The sequence below is a fragment of the Tursiops truncatus genome, chromosome 20, assembly GCF_011762595.2.
Source record: "Tursiops truncatus isolate mTurTru1 chromosome 20, mTurTru1.mat.Y, whole genome shotgun sequence".
NCBI lineage: Eukaryota > Metazoa > Chordata > Mammalia > Artiodactyla > Delphinidae > Tursiops > Tursiops truncatus.
The window spans coordinates 36,543,403-36,560,935 of NC_047053.1; the positions used below are offsets into that span (position 1 = coordinate 36,543,403).

At 41.3% G+C, this 17,533-nt stretch overlaps 1 protein-coding gene across 2 annotated transcripts; it reads left to right on the forward strand.

Moving 5' to 3' along the window:
- The first annotated feature begins 16 nt into the window (after positions 1-16).
- On the forward strand, positions 17-17,203 carry MRPL45 (mitochondrial ribosomal protein L45). Of its 2 annotated transcripts, XM_019924971.2 has the most exons (8): positions 18-172; positions 1,063-1,240; positions 1,652-1,769; positions 5,682-5,780; positions 14,888-14,936; positions 15,834-15,983; positions 16,330-16,503; positions 16,709-17,203. In XM_019924971.2, exons 1-8 carry the CDS (start codon positions 107-109, stop codon positions 16,793-16,795), a joined length of 921 nt encoding a protein of 306 aa, XP_019780530.1. In that variant the 5' UTR covers positions 18-106; the 3' UTR covers positions 16,796-17,203. The 2 variants fall into 2 exon arrangements, with proteins under 2 accessions (XP_019780531.1, XP_019780530.1); XM_019924972.3 differs by lacking the exon at positions 15,834-15,983 and having other exon boundaries at positions 17-172.
- Positions 17,204-17,533: the final 330 nt, after the last annotated feature.

Here is a 17,533-nt window from a genome sequence, read left to right on the forward strand (position 1 = left end):
GCGTGCCCTGGAAAATTCCACTCCCGAGCTAGCTCCGCCCTATGCACCTCCTTTCCGGCCCAAGGCTTTTTACTGTCTCCATCCCGGCTGCCTTTGCGTGAGCAAAATGGCAGTCCCCGTGCCGCGGGATTTGTCTCGCTTATCCAGGGCTTTAGGATGGTGGTCTCGGCAGGTGGGTAGGGACGGGGTAGATAGGAGTCTAGGGGCTGGAGGGGAACACAGTGGAGGGAAATACTCGCTTTGCAGTTGTCCTTGGTGAACTTGGACGTTACAGGTCGTACCTAGGCTAGGGAAGAGTTGAGGTAGACGAGACATAACTACTTAACTATGTGGCTGAGTGGGGAGAGCCTTGGTAGGGCCATGAGAGCGGGCAAGTTCTCGGGGATTAAGTTTCTCCGGTTTGGTCTGGGTCTGACTGGCCTGGGGGTGTTAAAGGGGAAGAAGTTATGGTTGGAAGGTGCGTTCGCTTCCCGTTGATTTTTATAAATGTCCTTAATTGAACAGTAGCTGTAAAGAAGGGAGTCTCGTACCTGCCTGAACAAACCTCGTGGTCAGAGAGAAAGAGACCTGGCCTTTGAAGAGCTTATTGATCAGTTGGGAGCTAGAACGACAGAATAAAGTTTACTTTGAGGCTCCCAATAGAATGAGCAGAATGGAATCTGAGTAAATGTAGAGGAGATGCCAAGAAGAGGACTTTTCTTCTGCTCATTTCAGTATTGGGTTGGTGTTTAAGTTCCCCATCAGACTGAGCGTTCTTTGAAAGCAGAAGCCTTGCTTTCATTAACTCTGCATCTCTAGGAGTTGGCACAGTCCTATACTATGGAAAGTACTAAATAAAGGAAAGCCTTTAGTAAACGTTGAATGGTGTTAGTAAAAGTTGCTTACTGGCTTTTAGGAAGAGACACCATAATTGTTAAGATAGTTGTGCATTTTCCTCCATGATATGTGGCTTTGTAATTGTTCCTAAGGCATTCTTTGGATGTGCCCATTCTATCTTTGCTTACAGTTTGTACAAGATTGATTTTTTTCCAGGTTACCTAACCTTTTTCTACCATCCTCCAGCCAGTCCTGGTGACTCAGTCCACAGCAGTATTTCCAGTGAGAACTAAAAAACGTTTCACACCCCCTACTTATCAACCCAAATATAAATCAGAAAAGGAGTTTGTAGAATATGCCCGGAAAGCAGGACTGGTCATTCCTCCAGAACGTTTGGAGCGTCCCATACATCTGGCCTGTACAGGTGAGACATGGTATTTCTGAGACCCTGACCCAATCCCCTTCTGTCAGAGATCTTGGAAAGTGGAATGATTTGGAGTATGAATGATAGCATTTAATTAACTACAAAATCGGTTCAGTCTCAATAATTTGTATACGTTATATTTCACGAGGTCATCTTTGATCTTGTTTTCACACTGTTCCTAGAAGACCAGGGTAAAATTTCTCCATTCTGTACAAGAAGAAGCTGAGGCTCTAAGAGAAGGCTGAAATGATCTTATTCTACTTTTTCTAATGCAACACGATTCCCTTTACATGGAAGTCTATTTTGTTAGTGTATTTTGTATCCAGGAGCCCTCCCAATTTTGTATGACCTCAGGATGACTTTTTCTCAATCTTTCAATGCTTTTTTAGTTTTCTCCGTCTCTCTTTACAGCTGGTATCTTTGACGCCTATGTTCCTCCTGAGGGTGATGCCCGAGTGTCATCTCTTTCTAAGGAAGGACTGGCACAGAGAACTGAGCGATTGAAGAAGAATGTGGCATCACAATTATCGTAGGTGTCTGAGACAGCTGGGAGTCAGTATTAGAACGAAAATTTCTTGTTGCTGCTTAATCCAGAGAGGTCATCTTGGGTTAATTGTGTTGCCTGTAACTCCCTAGATAACTTGACAGTTAGAGCAAATGTATAATATGGGCATCTCGACCTTGATTGTTCGTTTTTGTCACATCATTTAGGAAGTTCACATTGAAGTTTGTAGGACACTTTCTGGATCACATATTTTAAAATTTAAAGTAATAGTAAGAGAGAGCATATTTTTATGAGAAATACCTTAGAGTTTAAACTTAAGAGAGTAAGAAAAGCCAAAAAGGCTTAAAAAGACAGACGTGTTCTGGGGAGCTACCTGGGCTTTAGTTAAGGAGCAGAGCCAAAACTTTCTTCTTAAAGAGACTTTCAGTATCTGTCACTCTAGCTCTAACTGTATCTAAATGATAGGTTCTTAGGGTCATATATAGATTTCTATGCACAAGTATACTGAGTCAGTGTTAATTCTTCATGTGGCCATAACCTATTTCTCTAAATACAGATCTTACCACATCAACTCTTCTGTCTCAGACTCCTTTGTGGCTCCCTGTTATCTGAAGAATAAAATCCAAATTTCTTCAGTGGTATTCAGGGCTTTTTATAATTTGTCTCTTGCCTTCCTCTCCACCATCATCTCCTTATTCCATTTTTCTCATCCTAAACTTTAACCTTTCCAAACTAATTGCCAGTTCCTTGACAAATGTTGTGCTGTGTCTCTTTGCACATCCTTTCCTTTGCCTGAAAAATCTTTTTCTCTCAAGTATTGTGTCTGCTTTTTTTTTTTAAATTAATTAATTAATTTTTATTTTTGGCTGTTTTGGGTCTTTGTTGCTGTGCGCAGGCTTTCTCTAGTTGTGGTGAGCAGGGGCTACTCTTCGTTGCGGTGCGGGGGCTTCTCATTGTGGTTGCTTCTCTTGTTGCGGAGCGTGGGCTCTAGGCGTGCGGGCTTCAGTAGTTGTGGCATGTGGGCTCAGTGGTTGGCGGTGCACGGGCTTAGTTGCTCCATGGCATGTGGGATCTTCCCGGACCAGGGCTCGAACCCATGTCCCCTGCATTGGCAGGTGGATTCTTAACCACTGCGCCACCAGGGAAGTCTCACTTTTTTTTTTTAATAAGAAACTCCCAATCCTTCCCTCCCCCAGCCCCTTTGGCAACCACGAGTCTGTTCTCTATGTCTGTGAGTCTTTCATAGATATGTTCATTTGTGTGTGTGTGTGTTTTTTTTTTTTTTTGGCTACACCACGCAGCATGTGGAATCTGAGTTTGCTGACCAGGGATCAAACCTGTGCCCTCTGCAGTGGGAGCGCAAAGTCTTAACCACTGGACCACCAGGGAAGTCCCTGTGTTGTATTTTAGATTCCACATATAAGTGATATCATATGGTATTTGTCTTTCTCTTTCTGACTTACTTCGCTAAGTATGATAATCTCTGTCTGCTTTTAAGCCTTCTCTGACTCTTTTTGGAGCTGCCTTTGTTATAATTGTAACTGTATGCATATTCTTACTACTTCTGATAACTCTGTATTGTGATGATTTCCTCTCATGTATTTCTCTCCTAGCCTAAGAGCTGTTTGGTGGAAGGTTCATGATGATGATGAACAGAACACAGGTGGTTTTATTATGGAGTTATTATCTAGGAGAGGAAACCAGTTATTAAATACTGATTGTATACAAATAATTACAGATACGGTGAAGTATGAGTGCTGTAGGAACATATGGCAGGGAAAGATAACTTGGTCTGGGAGTTAAAGGTAAGCTTCCCTAAGGAAATGACATTTAAAGCTGGGACCTAAAGGGTTGCTTGGAGTTAGCTGAGTAGAGGGGTATAGTGAGGAACAGCATTCTAGGGAGACAAAACAGTACAAGCAAGGCTCTGAGGTGAAAAGTGCAAAGGAGTGGATTTTATCACATGCTTTTTCCCTGATTGTTGAGATGATCATGTGATATTTGTCCTTTATTCTATTGATATGGTATATTGCATTAATTGATTTTTTTAGTGTTAAACCAATCCTACATTCCTGGGATAAATTCCACTGGGTTATGGTGTCCCCCATCCTCTTAATATAGTTATAGTAACACTTTGATTAGATCAGAATTCCCTGTTTACATTATAACTACGAAAATGCTATTGACAGCAGAGTCATGCAGCAGAGTCATGCAGAGTCATGCAGTCATGCACATTATTATTACATTTCCTGCATAATAGTTTTTTTTTCTGGTGTCGTGTCTTTTTTTCTCATTTGCTTATGGAACCCCTGGTTGTGTTGATTTTCTCTCAGTACATAGAAAACGTTAACTATTTTATCAATCCCATCTTCAAGAAGAAAGCCCTCCTGGAGCCTTCTTACCTATTTCGGTCTGGATTGATCCCTCTTTAGGCTCACTGTACATCGTGGGATCCACTTTTATCATCATCCTGATACTCCTTTTGCCTTGCTCTTATATGTATTCCCTGTGTCGTGGGTTTTACCTCTCTCTCTCATGGTTCATTCAGTTATTTTGGTGGCACACATTCCCCAGCAGCTTCCTGAGAACGGGTGGATGGTAGATAAATGAGATCTTGCAAGGCTAAGGAAAAGTCTTTTTTTAGTCTCCCACTTCATTTATAATTTTCCCAGGTATAGAATTCTGGGCTGGGAGTCATTTTTTTCTCAGTTAAAAGCACTGCTCCATTGTCTTTCTAACTTCCTTTTTTTTTTTTTTTAATATTTATTTATTTGGCTGTGCCAGGTATTAGTTGCAGCACGAGGGATCTTTGTTGCAGCGTGCAGGATCTTTACTTGCGGCATGTGGGCTCTTTTAGTTGCATTATGCAGGCCCTTAGTTGTGGCAGGCAGGATCTAGTTCCCCAACCAGGGATCGAACCCGGGCCCCCTGCATTGAGAGCGCAGAGTTTTAACCACCGGACCACCAGGGAAGTTCCGTCTTTCTAAATTCTAATGTTGCTAGTTAGAAGCCCAATGTCTTTCTGGCTCCTGAGCCTCTGTATTAAACCTGTTTTTTCTTTCTTAGTGCTTATAGGATGTTTTCTTCGATGCCAAAATTCTGAAATTTCACTATGAAAAGCTTTGGTCTTTATTTTTTTATTTATTTTTTTAAATTTAAATTTTAATATTTGGCTGCATTGTGTCTTTGTTGCTGCGCGCTGGCTTTCTCTAGTTGCAGTGAGTGGGGGCTACTCTTCGTTGTGGTGTGCGGGCTTCTCATTGGGGTGGCTTCTCTTGTTGCGGAGCACAGGCTGTAGGCGTGTGGGCTTCAGTAGTTGCAGCATGCAGGCTCAGTAGTTGCGGCACTCGGGCCCTAGAGTACGTGGGCTTCGGTAGTTGTGGTGTGTGGGCCCTAGGGCACGCGGGCTTCAGTAGTTGTGGCGCATGGGCTTAGTTGTTCCGTGGCATGTGGGATCTTCCCGGACCAGGGATGGAACCTGTGTCCCCTGCATCGGCAGGTGGGTTCTTTTTTTTTTTTTTTTTTGCGGTACGCGGGCCTCTCACTGTTGTGGCCTCTCCCGTTGCGGAGCACAGGCTCCGGACGCGCAGGCTCAGCGGCCATGGCTCATGGGCCCAGCCGCTCCGCGGCATGTGGGATCCTCCCGGACCGGGGCACAAACCCATGTCCCCTGCATCGGCAGGCGGACTCTCAACCACTGCGCCACCAGGGAAGCCCGGCAGGTGGATTCTTAACCACTACACCACCAGGAAGTCCCAGCTTTGGCCTTTCTTTAGAATGATTGATTTAAGTGCGAGTTAGAAGGTTGAATTTACAGGACTTGGCACATTCAAAAATCAATTATTGAATAAATGGACAGACATTAACGGACGTAAAGTAAGCTGTAAGTTATGGAAAAGTCTTCTTTAGAAATGATTCTCATGCTTAATTTTACAGAATCCGGAGGATAAGAGAAAGTGATCCTAATTTTAAAATAAAGGACTTCCCTGAAAAAGCCCAGGATATCTTCATTGAAGCTCACCTGTGTCTAAACAAGTACGTGAACTCCCTGTCTTATACCCATTATGTTCTCAGCAGCTATTATTCTAGGCACAGGTTTTTTTTTTTTCTTCAGGTAAGAGTTCTAGAGTGGGAGATGTTCCTCTGTGGGAAATTGGAGCCTGGAGCTGTCCTTGACTCCTCTCACTGCTTCTGGGAGTTTTCACCATTTGGTCTGGCTCAGCTCCACTGGCAAGTGTTGAGACTCTGCTGAACGGCTGCTATTTTCACCCGCCTAATCCCTAATTCATCCTGACCCTTCTTGTGTGTTTGTCTTGTATATGTACATTTCCTTTCCTTAATTGTTTTGAATAAGTTTCTTTAAAAATTTTCCAACTTTTTCTTGATTCAACCAAGGGAGAAAAGTCAGGGCTGCTAGGTAGATGAAAAATCAACATGAGGGGCCTGGAATAACCTTAAGTACTAGTCCTTGGACTGTTGCCGACATTCTTTGAACTGTAGCTTGCTGTGGCTAGGCTTCAGGTAGGACCCCAAACCTATACTCTCAAATCCATTAATTATTTCTTTTTACTTTTATTTGTTTAAAAAAAGTTTTTAATTGTGAAATATTTCAAACATGTAAAAAAATACCTTGCAAGGTAATAGATGTTTACATTTTGCCATATTTGCTTCTGAATGCCTAATTGGGGGAAGAGACAGGGATAAAGCATTATAGCTACAGCTAAAGCCCCATCTCCCCATTCTTTTCCTTCCTAGAAAGAACCACTATCTTCCCTATTATTCTCATGCACATTTTTATACTCACCACATGTACATGTGTATAAACAATGTACAGTATTGTTTAATGTGTTGTGAAAATTTACATGAATGATGTATTTTTCTGAAACCTGCTCTGTTTATTGTTCAGTGTAGTTTTTTTTATATTTGATATTTTTTTCCTACCACATTATTTTTTGCATTCTAGTTACCATGATTTTTCTTTGTTTCTTTTTTTCCTTTCATTTGTGGTATTGATATAATTTCCTTCTAACTTTCTTATTCCTTCCACTTGTTTGGAACTATTACATTCTACTTCTGTTCTTATAATAGTTATTAAAATGTTTAGCATGTATTGTTGATAATATCACAAGAAGCTTCAAACACTTGAATTTCAGTCACTGCCTCATACATCTCCTGTGTTATTGTTATTTAGTTTTTTTAAGTTCTACCTTATTGTTATTTCACTTGCATTTTTTTTTTAACATCTTTATTGGGGTATAATTGCTTTACAATGGTGTGTTAGTTTCTGCTTTATAACAAAGTGAATCAGTTATACATATACATATGTTCCCATATCTCTTCCCTCTTGCGTCTCCCTCCCTCCCACCCTCCCTATCCCACCCCTCCAGGCGGTCACAAAGCACCGAGCTGATATCCCTGTGCTATGCGGCTGCTTCCCACTAGCTATCTACCTTATGTTTGGTAGTGTATATATGTCCATGCCTCTCTCTCGCTTTGTCACAGCTCACCCTTCCCCCTCCCCATATCGTCAAGTCCATTCTCCAGTAGGTCTGTGTCTTTATTCCTGTCTTACCCCTAGGTTCTTCATGACTTTTTTTTTCTTAAATTCCATATATATGTGTTAGCATACGGTATTTGTCTTTCTCTTTCTGACTTACTTCACTCTGTATGACAGACTCTAGGTCTATCCACCTCATTACAAATAGCTCAATTTCATTTCTTTTTATGGCTGAGTAATATTCCATTGTATATATGTGCCACATCTTCTTTATCTATTCATCCGATGATGGGCACTTAGGTTGTTTCCATCTTGGGGCTATTGTAAATAGAGCTGCGATGAACATTTTGGTACATGACTCTTTTTGAATTATGGTTTTCTCAGGGTATATGCCCAGTAGTGGGATTGCTGGGTCATATGGTAGTTCTATTTGTAGTTTTTTAAGGAACCTCCATACTGTTCTCCATAGTGGCTGTACCAATTCACATTCCCACCAGCAGTGCAGGAGTGTTCCCTTTTCTCCACACTCTCTCCAGCATTTATTGTTTCTAGATTTTTTGATGATGGCCATTCTGACTGGTGTGAGGTGATACCTCATTGTAGTTTTGATTTGCATTTCCCTAATGATTAATGATGTTGAGCATTCTTTCATGTGTTTGTTGGCAGTCTGTATATCTTCTTTGGAGAAATGTCTGTTTAGGTCTTCTGTCCATTTTTGGATTGGGTTTTTTGGTTTTTTGTTATTGAGCTGCATGAGCTGCTTGTAAATTTTGGAAATTAATCCTTTGTCAGTTGCTTCATTTGCAAATATTTTCTCCCATTCTGAGGGTTGTCTTTTGGTCTTGTTTATGGTTTCCTTTGCTGTGCAAAAGCTTTGAAGTTTCATTAGGTCCCATTTGTTTATTTTTGTTTTTATTTCCATTTCTCTAGGAGGTGGGTCAAAAAGGATCTTGCTGTGATTTATGTCATAGAGTGTTCTGCCTATGTTTTCCTCTAAGAGTTTTATAGTGTCCGGTCTTACATTTAGGTCTTTAATCCACTTTGAGTTTATTTTTGTGTATGGTGTTAGGGAGTGTTCTAATATCATTCTTTTACATGTAGCTGTCCAGTTTTCCCAGCACCACTTATTGAAGAGTCTTTTCTCCATTGTATATCCTTGCCTCCTTTGTCGTAGATTAGTTGACCATAGGTGCATGGGTTTATCTCTGGGCTTTCTATCCTGTTCCATTGATCTATATTTCTGTTTTTATGCCAGTACCATATTGTCTTGATTACTGTAGCTTTGTAGTATAGTGTGAGGTCAGGGAGTCATCAGTGCCTTATAGTTTTCTGCATACAGGTCTTTTGTCTCCCTAGGTAGGTTTATTCCTAAGTATTTTGTTCTTTTTGTTGCAATGGTAAATGGGAGTGTTTCCTTAATTTCTCTTTCAGATTTTTCATCATTAGTGTATAGGAATGCAAGAGATTTCTGTGCATTAATTTTGTATCCTGCAACTTTACCAGATTCATTGATTAGCTCTAGTAGTTTTCTGGTGACATATTTAGGATTCTCTATGTATAGTATCATGTCATCTGCAAACAGTGACAGTTTTACTTCTTCTTTTCCAATTTGAATTCCTTTTATTTCTTTTTTTTCTCTGATTGCTGTGGCTAAGACTTCCAAAACTATGTTGAATAATAGTGGTGAGAGTGGACATCCTTGTCTTGTTCCTGATCTTAGAGGAAATGCTTTCAGCTTTTCACCATTGAGAATGATGTTTGCTGTGGGTTTGTCATATATGGCCTTTATTATGTTGAGGTAGGTTCCCTCTATGCCCACTCTCTGGAGAGTTTTTATCATAAATGGGTATTGAATTTTGTCAAAAGCTTTTTCTGCATTGATTGAGTTGATCATATGGGTTTTATTCTTCAGTTTGTTAATATGGTTTATCACATTGACTGATTTGCATATATTGAAGAATCCTTGCATCCCTGGGATAAATCCCACTTGATCGTGGTGTATGATCCTTTTAGTGTGCTGTTGGATTCTGTTTGCTAGTATTTTGTCGAGGATATTTGCATCTATATTCATCAGTGATATTGGTCTGTAATTTTCTTTTTTTTGTAGTATCTTTGTCTGGTTTTGGTATCACAGAGATGGTGGCCTCATAGAATGAGTTTGGGAGTGTTCCTTCCTCTGCAATTTTTGGAAGAGTTTGAGAAGGATGGATGTTAGCTCTTCTCTAAGTGTTTGATAGAATTCACCTGTGAAGCCATCTGGTCCTGGACTTTTGTTTGTTGGAAGATTTTTAATCACAGTTTCAATTTCATTACTTGTGATTGGTCTGTTCATATTTTGATTTCTTCCTGGTTCAGTCATGGAAGATTATACCTTTCTAAGAATTTGTCCATTTCTTCCAGGTTGTCCATTTTTTCCAGGTTGTCCATTTTATTGGCATAGAGTTGCTTGTAGTAGTCTCCTAGGATGCTTTGTATTTCTGCGGTGTCTGTTGTAACTTCTCCTTTTTCATTTCTAATTTTATTGATTTGAGTCTTCTCCCTCTTTTTCTTGATGAGTCTGGCTAATGGTTTATCAATTTTGTTTATCTTCTCAAAGAACCAGATTTTAGTTTTATTGATCTTTGCTATTGTTTTCTTTGTTTCTGTTTCATTTATTTCTGCTCTGTTCTTTATGATTTCTTTCCTTCTGATAACTTTGGGTTTTGTTTGTTCTTCTTTCTCTAGTTCCTTTAGGTGTAAGGTTAGATTGTTTATTTGAGATTTTTCTTGTTTCTTGAGGTAGGCTTGTATAGCTGTAAACTTCCCTCTTAGAACTGCTTTTGCTGCATCCCATAGGTTTTGGATCGTTGTGTTTTCATTGTCATTTGTCTCTAGGTATTTTTTGATTTCCTCTTTGATTTCCTTAGTGATTTCTTGGTTATTTAGTAACGTATTGTTTAACCTCCATGTGTTTGTGTTTTTTATGTTTTTTTTCCCTGTAATTGATTTCTAATCTCATAGTGTTGTGGTTAGAAAAGATGCTTGATATGATTTCAGCTTTCTTAAATTTACTGAGGCTTGATTTGTGAGCCAAGATGTGATCTATCCTGGAGAATGTTCGTGCACGCTTGAGAAGAAAGTGTAATCTGCTGTTTTTGGATGGGATGTCCTATAAATATCAATTAAATCTATCTGGTCTGTTGTGTCATTTAAAGCTTGTGTTTGCTTATTAATTTTCATTTTGGATGATCTGTCCTTTGGTGTGAGGTGTTAATTTACCCCACTATTATTGTGTTACTGTCGATTTCCTCTTTCACAGCAGTTAGCAGTTGTCTTATGTGTTGAGGTGCTCCTATGTTGGGAGCATATATATTTATAATTGTTATATCTTCTTCTTGGATTGATCCCTTGATCATTAGGTAGTGTCCTTCCTTGTCTCTTGTAACATTCTTTAAAGTCTATTTTATCTGATGTGAGTATTGCTACTCCAGCCTTCTTTAGATTTCCATTTTCATGGAATATCTTTTCCCATCCCCTCCCTTTCAGTCTGTATGTGTCCCTAGGTCTGAAGTGGGTCTTTTGTAGACAGCATATATATGGATCTTGTTTTTGTATCCATTCAGCAAGCCTCTGTCTTTTGGTTGGAGCATTTAATCCATTCACATTTCAGGTAATTATCGATACATATGTTCCTATTACCATTTTCTTAATTGTTTTGGGTTTGTTTTTGTAGGTCCTTTTCTTCTCTTGTGTTTCCCACTTAGAGAAGTTCCTTTAGCATTTGTTGTAGAGCTGGTTTGGTGGTGCTGAATTCTCTTAGCTTTTGCTTGTCTGTAAAGCTTTTGAATTCTCCATCAAATCTGATTGAGATCCTTGCCGGGTAGAGTAATCTTGGTTGTAGGTTCTTCCCTTTCGTCACTTTAAATATGTCATGCCACTCCCTTCTGGCTCGTAGAGTTTCTGCTGAGAAATCAGCTGTTAACCTTATGGGAGTTTCCTTGTATGTTATTTGTCATTTTTCCCTCGCTGCTTTCAATAATTTTTGTCTTTAATTTTTGTCAGTTTGATTACTGTGTGTCTCAGCGTGTTTCTACTTGGGTTTATCCTGTATGGGACTCTCTGTGCTTCCTGGACTTGGGTGGCTATTTCCTTTTCCATGTTAGGAAAGTTTTCGGCTGTACTCTCTTCAGATACTTTCTCAGGTGCTTTCTCTGTCTCTTCTCCTTCTGGGACCCCTGTAATGTGAATGTTGTTGTGTTTAATGTTGTCCCACAGGTCTCTTAGGCTGTCTTCATTTCTTTTCATTCTTTTTTCTATATTCTGTTCCGCAGCAGTGAATTCCACCATTCTGTCTTCCAGGTCACTTATCCGTTCTTCTGCCTCAGTTATTCTGCTATTGATTCCTTCTAGTGTATTTTTCATTTCAGTTATTGTATTGTTCATGTCTGTTTGTTTGTTCTTTAATTCTTCTAGGTCTTTGTTAAACGTTTCTTGCATCTTCTCGATCTTTGCCTCCATTCATTTTCCGAGGTCCTGGATCATCTTCACTATCATCATTCTGAATTCTTTTTCTGGAAGGTTTCCTATCTCCACTTCATTTAGTTGTTTTTCTGGGGTTTTATCTTGTTCCTTCATCTGCTACGTAGCCCTCTGCCTTTCCATCTTGTCTGTCTTTCTGTGAATGTGGTGTTTGTTCCACAGGCTGCAGGATTGTAGTTCTTCTTGCTTCTGCTGTCTGCCCTCTGGTGGATCTATTGATGTTCTTATTTCATACATTGTTTTCTGATTTCCTTTAGTTCTTTGTCCATGCTTACCTTTATCTCAGTGAGCGTAAGTAGGATAGTTGATTTAACGTCTTTGGCTAATAATTCCAGTGTCTGGGCTTTCTCAGGGATGGTTTCTGTCAAAAATTTTTTTCCTGTATTTTTTTCCTTTTGTATTTCTTTGTATACTTTGTAATTTTTTTGTTGAGAACTGGACATTCTGAGTATTATTATGTGGTAACTCTGGAAATCAGATTCCTCTGCTTCTCAGGAATTGCTGACTTTGCTCATCAGTGCCACTGCCATCCATTTGTGACTTTTCCAAACTAGTATTGCTAAGTGTGTATTCTTTGTTGTGGGTAGTCGTTGAAGTTTCTGTTCCATTATCTCTGCAATCAGCCAGTGACCTGACAAAGATTTCCTAAATTGTCTGGCTGAATAAAAACAAAACAGGTGTTCTTGGTTCTTTATCCCTTTAAATCTGTTGGTGGGAAAAGCTGCTGCAGCCAGCAGGGCTGAAACCATGACATCATTTGCTCTGGTCTCTCTGCAATCCACCAACCTGACCAAAATGTGCAACTCAAATTTTTGGAGGGAGGGGTCCCTACTGCCTGCCCTTGCGCCAGCCATCCACTCCAGGAACACAGGCTACTATCCCCACCAGTAATGGCAGGGCTGAGGGAAAGAGGAGGGTAGGTGGTTTGCACATGTTCTTAAACTCAAGATCACTGGCTTCTCCCTTCGTCAAGCACTTCCCTAGTTGTTATAGGTGTCCAGTCAACATCCAGAGTTCTGAAATTGTGGTTCTGGTTATTTTTTCTAATTTATCAGTTGTTTCAATGGAGGGACCCAACCCTAGTGCTTCCTCCTCTGTCATTTTGCTTGATGTCTGTGTCTGTTGATTTTGCTAGCTTCCAGATGTTTTGTAATGTTTCATTGTGAGCTCATCTGCAATGGAGAGTTTTTCTTCTGAGGGAATTCCAAACAACCTAAGTTATGAATATGATCCCAGAGAGGTTTTGGGGTGTTTCTGCCATATACTCTAGGGATATCCTTGGCCAGGTGTCAGTTTGTTTTTTTGTTTTGTTTTTTTGGTTTTTTTTGCGGCACGCGGGCCTCTCACTGTTGTGGCCTCTGCCGTTGCAGAGCACAGGCTCCGGACGCGCAGGCTCAGCGGCCATGGCTCACGGGCCCAGCCGCTCCGCGGCATGCGGGATCCTCCCGGACCGGGGCACGAACCCGTGTCCCCTGCATTGGCAGGCAGACTCTCAACCACTGCACCACCAGGGAAGCCCAGGTATCAGTTTCTATGTTAATTTCTTAGCTTAGGAATTCTTACATCATACAGATACCATAAATTCTGTGTCCACCTCTGGGTATAATGTGGACTTAAGGCTTTAATTTTTTGTGGGAGTTTTTAAAATTTGTTTTTTAGACACCCCCACCCCCACCCCAAGCCCTAGAGTGAGGGAAACTTTATATCTAGGTTGGTGGACTATTTTCTAATTTCCCTTTCCTGCAGGTACAGGACTCTTTTTGAGGGTCATAGCTTTATGCAGGGATCTCAGTTCCAACTCCCTGTCCTTCCAGCATCCAAGGTTTTAGGAAAAGTCAAGCTCTAGCCATCAGATCCTATTTCTAGATCCCTAAATCATCTCTGTGCTGTTGTGGTATCAGGTTGTATTCTTTCCATTCTGCTTTTAACTCACTCTTCCTTTCTGGCATCTAAGAACTTACCTTCCTTTCTTGTGAACTAGGCTAGAGATTTTAAAATGTGTGTGTGTCTATGTGTATTATATTCTCTCCAACCTTTCTGGATGTTTATAGTGGGAGCAGTTTCACATAAGCTCAGTCCATTATGTTGCCCAAAGCAGATGTCCTCCTTTTATTTTTCAGGGTAAGTTCTATTGCAAAATACTGAGTGAACTCATAAAACGGGGAATTTATTTCTACTGAAGATTTCTAGGCCAGGACAGTGACAAGGAAGAATTTATTCTGAGGTGGCAAGCATGGTGGTTGTGGTAGCTGTCACCACACCTCAGTCTAGTCTAGTTTAGAGCTACAGTGGGGGAAATGACTCGGAATCTTTTGTATTTGGAATAGAAGTGGAAGGGAAGCAGGTAGACAGAACTAATCCATTACCCACTGTGGGATTAGAGACACAATTTTTCGAAGGGCAAAGACTTAAACTGCTCAGAAGGTATTAAATTGTGGGGAAAAGTCATGAATGTGTATCTGAAAGAAACTAATCTGTGGTCTTAGGTTTATTTGAAGCCCTTCAGATAGGACCCCTCCTAAAATCTTACATGTACAGGAGCTGGGGTTTGCCAACTATTTTCTTACTGTTACTGCATAGAATCAGCATAACTAGATCACTCTGGCAGCAACAAAGATGGGGCGGGGGGCAGTTTTATGTAGAAAAGACCAGAAAAAACAGATGGTTATCTTTTGGCTAGGTTCAAAGATGAATGTGTAAGATATAAGGCTAAGCAGTCGGTATTGATGATGTGTCCATGGTAAGAGGAGATAAATTGAGCTTTTGATTGTTATTTGTGTTGGATTTTGTTCCAACTTAGAACAAAAATCAGTCCCCACATCCCAGTGAGGGTTTCTTGCCCATCTCAAGGAGGTACAGTAATTTCAGCGAAATTTCTTTCTGCTCCTGAGATTCAAACATAACTTTACGCTGCTCTTAGATCTCACGGTTTTCCGGTAAATCATGTTGTTCTTCATCTTTGGACTAGGACCAGGACTTAGTATATTACCTGGCTTATAGTAGGTGTGCAGAAAATGTTTATAAAAATGAAGGGAGTTGTTTTCTATTTTCAGGGCCATTTTCAGCTTTCATACACAGTATCATAAAAGCAGGAGGAGTCAGTGATAAATATCTCTTTCCTTTTTAGCTCAGACCATGACCGGCTTCATACCTTGGTAACTGAAAACTGTTTTCCGGTAGGTTCTTATCTTCCTTAGAACTGTGGGACCCCTGAGTAGACAGATTCTAGCTATCCCCTCTGATTTTCTTAAGGATCAGTTTTGAGAGTACAGGAAGTCTAAGGCAAAAGCTGAAGTTCCATTATTTTTGGCTGAATGATGACGACTTGATATGGACTCTGGTAAAGGCCACGCAGGTGAAGAAAGAAGAAGTTCCTCAGCAAGCAGTACTGAGACATACCTATATGTCATACCTGTCTAGACATACCTAGACAGCCCTGCACATACCTATACTACAGTAAAGGATTTAACCAGTGTTCGTGAGGCTTACATTGTGTGATGACAGGGGTGCTAGGTACTCTGGGAGACCCCTAACAATGAGGACTTGGTGGTTCAGTTAGAGGTTCAGGAATAAGAACTTCAGTTTCTATCAGTTTTGCTTCATCTCCCCAGGGACAAGTATCGCTATCCTAGTCTTAGCAGGTTAGCCTTTATAAAAGGCTATAAAATTCCTATAAAATCCCACCTTTCATTGCCAAAAGGTGAGAGGAAAAAAAACCAAACATGTGCAGTCAACAGAAGTGCATGCAATAATGAGTAGATTATGGACGTGTGTATGAGGGATAATGGGGTATTAGGTAAGCTGGCAGGTTGGAGTGTGGCCTTCATTGATTTGGAGAAGGGTCCTCAAGGAGGTAGGTGGGTCTTGAGTTGTGATTTAGAAATGGAAAGAGAGTTGTTGTGAGGTGAGCATGAGCAGTAGCTTAAGGTGAGAGAAAATAAGCACCAGAGAGCATTTGATGGGAAACGTTGCACGTTGACTGTGGTATTGCAGGAAGAGCAAGCGTGGAAATAAGCTCCAACTTCCCTACAGGGAGGGAAAAATCCAGTTGAACTATTCTCCTCTGCCCTCAGGACATGGTCTGGGACATCAAATACAAGACCGTCCGCTGGAACTTTGTAGAATCTTTAGAGCCACCCCAGGTGGTGCAGGTTCGCTGTTCAAGTCTGCTGAACCAGGGCAACGCGTATGGCCAGGTCACCATCCGCATGCACACCCGGCAGGTAGAGGCACCAGTCTGCTTTCCTCCCAGCTTTCTTCACTCTCAGGTTGGGCACCTCCCTCTGATTTCTGGGTACAGCTGCCCGGGACTCTGAGTTCTAAGGAAAGGTCTGTCTTACCTTGTCACTGCACCCTTCCCACTGCTGGATGTTAGCTGTACTAAAACAGGTGTGGGGATATTCTTCCCCACCCTTCCTGGACTCCCTCCCACCTCCTTCCACCACCCCGCCCCCCCGCCCCCCAGTCAAAAACCCTCTAAGAGTAAAGTGTCAGTGGTTGATCTGTTAGTCTAGATTCAGAATTAAACAACTCTGAGGACTAACCGACTAGATGTGCTTTCATTTTCAGACTCTGGCCATCTATGATCGGTTTGGCCGGTTGATGTATGGACAGGAAGATGTGCCCAGGGATGTCCTGGAGTATGTTGTCTTTGAAAAGCATCTGGTGAATCCCTATGGGAGCTGGAGAATGCATGGCAAGATCATTCCCCCATGGGCACCCCCTAAGCAGCCTATCCTTAAGGTAAAGCAGCTTGCATGGTTTAAGACATGGCATTCTAAGCCACTCCTGTTGGGCTCCACCTAGTGGACAGAGAGGGTGATGCACCACCAGGAAGAGGAGTCCTCTTGGTGGTGGTGGGCACGGAGGTGGGCATGGAGGCGGGCATGAATCTCTTAGGTAAGCCATGGACTTGGATAGTAGATAACTCAGTATCCTGCTCTTTCAGACGGTGATGATCCCTGGCCCCCAGATGAAACCTTGGGAAGAGTATGAAGAGCCACAAGGAGAGACCCATAACCCTCAGCTAGCGTGATGGCAAAAGTGACTCCTCGGGTGAAGCGTGGGTGGTGATGTGGCTGGAAGCTGTGAAGTCTGGGAGTCTGGGAGCTGTGAAGTCATCCATTTTCTTCATGCTGTAGAAAGAGCTACCTTTGTTCTCTCTTGCCCTGCTTGGATCTTTTTAGCAGTCTCATCCTCAGTAACCACTACTGATGGTTGGGCCCTAGTGGGTTGGTCCTGTGCACAGCAATGGACCTACTTCTTCTTTTTTTAATCTTATATCTAGCTTCTAACTCCAGATGAAAAACAGTATGTTTCAGAGAACATCTGATACCAGCTTTTCCGGCAGCAAGAACTGTCAGGAGCAAACTGGCAGAACTTTCTTTCTAATTACAGGGCAGGATCAGAGTTTGAAATAAAACACTATCAGGTATTGGACAAATGTGGTGGGTTCTGTATATTTCTCCTGGTTCAGGATGGAAGTAGACCAGCCTTCAGAGGGCAGAAGTGGAAGTTATCTTAATTGTGAGTGATGTGACTTACAGGAAATCCAGACTTGGGAAAAATAATTAGTGTTTATTAAAGTGGCGTCATTTAAGAGGGTCTTTTCGCATACACTGACTCACTGAATCAATATTTGTATTTCATAGATGAATGTAAATCCAAAGAAATCATTTAGCCCTCAGCCTTTGGATCTTGTTCTTAATTATCAGCTGCATCCTGGTGTGATCCCAGGAAGCGTTAGAGGAGGAAGGGGCCATGGTAGTGTGGA